Raw genomic sequence first — 3,766 nt, 5'->3', positions numbered from 1 at the left:
CCTTGCTGCCTTCCTCTCGCCGGGGCGGCGCCTCCTCGCTTGGCCTCTCGCCACACCACTCTCCGGCACATCGTCGCCCAGAGCGCAGCCCGGCTCCCCCGTGCCCTGCCCCCTCCCTCCAAGGTGTCTTTCAGCCCTGTGCGTGTTGCCCATGTGTTCTCCCTCGCGGCCCTGGCCCTCGGTCTTCCCTTGCTGCCGTCCGGCCTGCTCCCCGGCCCCGGGCCCCTTCCCCACGTAGACACGGCCTTCTAACTCTCCCTGCGAACGCCGCCGCCTCCCCCGGCCCCGCGATATGCCTCCCCATCGCCCATCTACGCTGACACGCACACACGACCACATGCGCCCATGCGGGCATGCACACCGACTGGCACGCACGCCATCCCTCCCCCCCCCCCCTCCCCGCCTCCCCGCCTCCGCCCTCGGCCGAAACACAGCACCCCTTCTCGCATCCGGTGTTCGGGTTGAAGGCCGGTGTTCCGCAACGTCCCGCGCTCGCCCATCGCCCCGCAGTAGCGCAGCAGGCCTGCCGGACTCCGGCCGCCCGGCGCAAGGCGCCATGACCACGGAAGACAACCCGTCGGCTCTGGGGGTCGGCCATGACCCGGCCACCGGGCGCACAGCCACCGCGCCCATCGAGGCCCCGAGCCACAAATTCCTCCGCCGCGAAAAGAGCATGTCCGACGCGGCGGCCACCGCCACGGCGGCCACCGGCGGCCCGTCGCCCGGCGTCGGGCCGAGCCCCGCGGCCGCCCCTCGCAGCCGGTCTGCCACGGGCGTGGGGGATCGCTCGCTCGGCCCTCGTGGAGGCACCTCCTCGGGGCCCTCCCCGGCGGAGGCCGCGCAAATTGCCTCCTCGCTGGTCGGCAGCTTCGGGGCCGTCGGCATGGGCCCCTCCGGGGCTGGCTACGACTCGCAGGTCCACCACTCCTCCGGGCGCAGCGGCCCCGGGCCCAGCCTGCCGACCATCACCGAGTCGGCTCAAAGTCGCTCGGACCTGGAGCTCATGACCGACATGATGACCGGCCCGGCGAGGGTGGTGTCATTCGAGGGGCGCGGCGGATCGGCCGCCGCCGCCGCCGCCGCCGCCGCCGCCGCCGCCGCCGCCGCCACCGCCGCATCCTCGGGTTGCAACCCGGCGTCGGCCGGTGGCCCCGGAACGCCGCCGACTTCCGGCGCCACCCCGACCGGCGGGTCGACCTCGCGGTCGACCTTCTCCAGCTGGCGCCGGCGCTCGGTCCCGGCCAACAGCAGCCCGGGGACCGGCGGCGGTGCCGGCGCCGGGGGCGTCTCTTCCGGCGCCTCGTCGGCCGACCTGTCGGACCTGTCCCCGGGCGAGCCCGGCCCGGGGGATGGCCTGTCCCCGGGGTCGCGGCCCCGGCGTCGGGCCTCCCTGAGCGCCCTCTTCACTTCGCCCGGCATGAGCACCATCGCCACGAGCCTCGCACAAACCCTCTCCCCGAGCGGCGGAGCGGCCGGCCGCCGGGCCGCCGCCGCGGCCGGCTCCTCGGCCATGGACTTCGCCGGGCCGGCGGCCGGGGGATCGCAGGTGGCCCTCGGCGGCCCGCCGGGGGCCACCGTTGTCCCGGGCTCGGCCTCGGCCACGGTCCTGCCCCGGGCCCCGGACATGGCCCTCTCGGAGAGCGCCCGCGTGGCGGCCCTCATGTCGGTGGCAGCCTTGCAGGAATCCCGCATCGACCCGTCGGCGGCCAGCGACGCGGCCTCCTCCTCCCGGGCCATGGACATCGACTCGACCGATGTCGAGGCCGAGGAGACCGACACCGGACCCGACCCCGACGATGAGGACCCCCTGGCGGGCATTGCCTCCAGCGAGACCGTCCGCCTGTCGGGCGCCATGGCCGACGACCCGGCGGAGGATGGGCCGCTGCCGGTGTTGGCGGCATCGGCCCACCGGGGTCGGCGGCGCTCGGCCCCCGCCCCGGCCGACCAATCCGAGGATCTCCCCCCCGCCGCGGCCCCCGGCGGTGCTTCGACCGAGGACCCGACCCCGGTCCGGGCCGATGCCACGGTCAGCCCGCCCAGCGGCACCGGGAACTTTGTCGGCCGGCCGCTGGCCCTGGCCGCCATCGACCGGGGCTACGTCCGGTACTACACCCCGGCCGAGCTCCACTGCGACACCGACGCCCTGGTGATGGAAATCGAAATCCAACTGGAGGTGGCCCAGGCCCTCGGCCGAGCCGAGGCCCAGGCCGCATGGCGCATCATCGAGGCTGTGCGTTGTTCTTGTGCACGGCCTCCCTGCCCCTGCCTCTGCCCTGGCCCCGGTGCTTCCTCCTGAAAACCGGCGCCGAAGGGGTTTCTTTTTAGCGCACCGCCCCCGCCCCCCCCCCTGCCCCCTGCCGCAATGTCCAGCTTTCCTCCGCGCCGTTCGATCGATTTTCGCAAAACCTCCACCTGAAGCAAGCGCTGACGGAGAAAAAGCTGGAGAGCGAGTTCCTTCGCGATGAGGTACGCGCTCGGCTTGCCGGTGTCCGCCCTCGCCTGCACTTTCCCCCCGGGCGGCGCAGCCAACTCGGCACATGCTGACACCCAGCGCCCCCTGCGGCACTCATCGCGAACCACCAACACCACTCCGGCGGGGCGGGCATATCCCACCCGAAGCTGAGTCGCGTAAATAAGCGCCTCCGTCACACCCAGTCGCAGCTAGCCGAGGCCCGAGGGGCCGGGGCCAGCCCCTGCCGCGCGGCTCATGGCCCGGCGGCCGGCGCTGGGGCCGGCTCCGTCGGTCGGTGCCAGTGCGATTGCGGCCAGCAGAAAGCCGCCGACCTGGTGGGCGTCCTGTCTCCGGTCGGAGCCCTGGCCGGCGGGTCGGAGGATGGCACCCGCCTGAGCCGGCGGTTCCTCACCGAGCTGGCCAAGCGTTTGCAGCGCTGGCGCAAGGCCCACACCGAGCAGCAGCGTCGGTGCGTTGTTCCTCCTGCGGGGCATTCCTGTGGCCCCGCCGGGGCGGAGAGCGCGAGAGCGCGAGGGGCGCCAGGGGCTGGGGTCGGGGACAATCCCGGCAGATGGAGCTTCTTCCTGTTTCCCAGGCCACACACTGACATGCGGCGCCTGCCTCCTCGACACCGGGACATCGCGCGTGGCCCTCGTCGTGGGTGTGGTCCCACCTGCTGATGGGCCGGCCATGGCGCAGCTTCAACGAGTCGGACGCCTGGGTGGCGCGCTCGCGCGCGGCCATCCACGTCCATGCCGTGCGCCTGGCGCACGAGGGCAAGCAGCTTCGCTTGGCCCTGAGCCGCGCCGAGCAGGCATCCAATGACGCGGCGGTAGGTGCGTATCCCCACCGAAATACGGCTTCAGGCGCGGTCCCCCCCGAGGCCCCACCCACCTGCCATGGCTTGTCACACACACACACACACACACACACACACTCTCTCTCTCTCTCTCTCTCGCCCGCTGACCTTAGGCACTGGGCCTCTCCCGGACGCCCGTGCATCGTCCTGCCTCTCCCCCATGGCCTTGACGCGAATGCGCGCAGATCCCCGCCACATGCAGGCCATCAGTGCCCGAATCAAGGAAATCGATGCCGAGAAGGTGCCCACCCACATCGGTCCCGCCCTTCTCTCGGTTCTCTGTCACCCTCGCCCCGGCTCCGGCTCTCGCTCTCCTTTTGTCCCTCCGGCCGCGGCGCTGCCGATGGACATGCCCGAGCACCCCCTTTCGCCATGCTGCACCCGCCGACAGCCCCTTCCCGGGCCCCGGCCGTTCCATGCTCGCTCGCACTGACACGCGCGTCCGGATTATCCCC

At 73.0% G+C, this 3,766-nt stretch overlaps 1 protein-coding gene across 1 annotated transcript; it reads left to right on the top strand.

Annotated features, from left to right (window-relative positions):
• Positions 1 to 556: 556 nt before the first annotated feature.
• Positions 557 to 3,744, top strand: H696_02951 (hypothetical protein; the record flags this gene model as incomplete). Its single annotated transcript, XM_009496834.1, has 6 exons — positions 557 to 2,230; positions 2,371 to 2,466; positions 2,656 to 2,921; positions 3,152 to 3,288; positions 3,497 to 3,552; positions 3,703 to 3,744. The coding sequence occupies 6 exons, from the start codon at positions 557 to 559 to the stop codon at positions 3,742 to 3,744; spliced, it is 2,271 nt and encodes a 756-aa protein (XP_009495109.1).
• Between the last annotated feature and the right edge of the window lie 22 nt (positions 3,745 to 3,766).

This window comes from Fonticula alba (genome assembly GCF_000388065.1).
Source record: "Fonticula alba strain ATCC 38817 unplaced genomic scaffold supercont2.4, whole genome shotgun sequence".
NCBI lineage: Eukaryota > Rotosphaerida > Fonticulaceae > Fonticula > Fonticula alba.
This window is presented reverse-complemented; position numbering and strand designations above follow the sequence as displayed.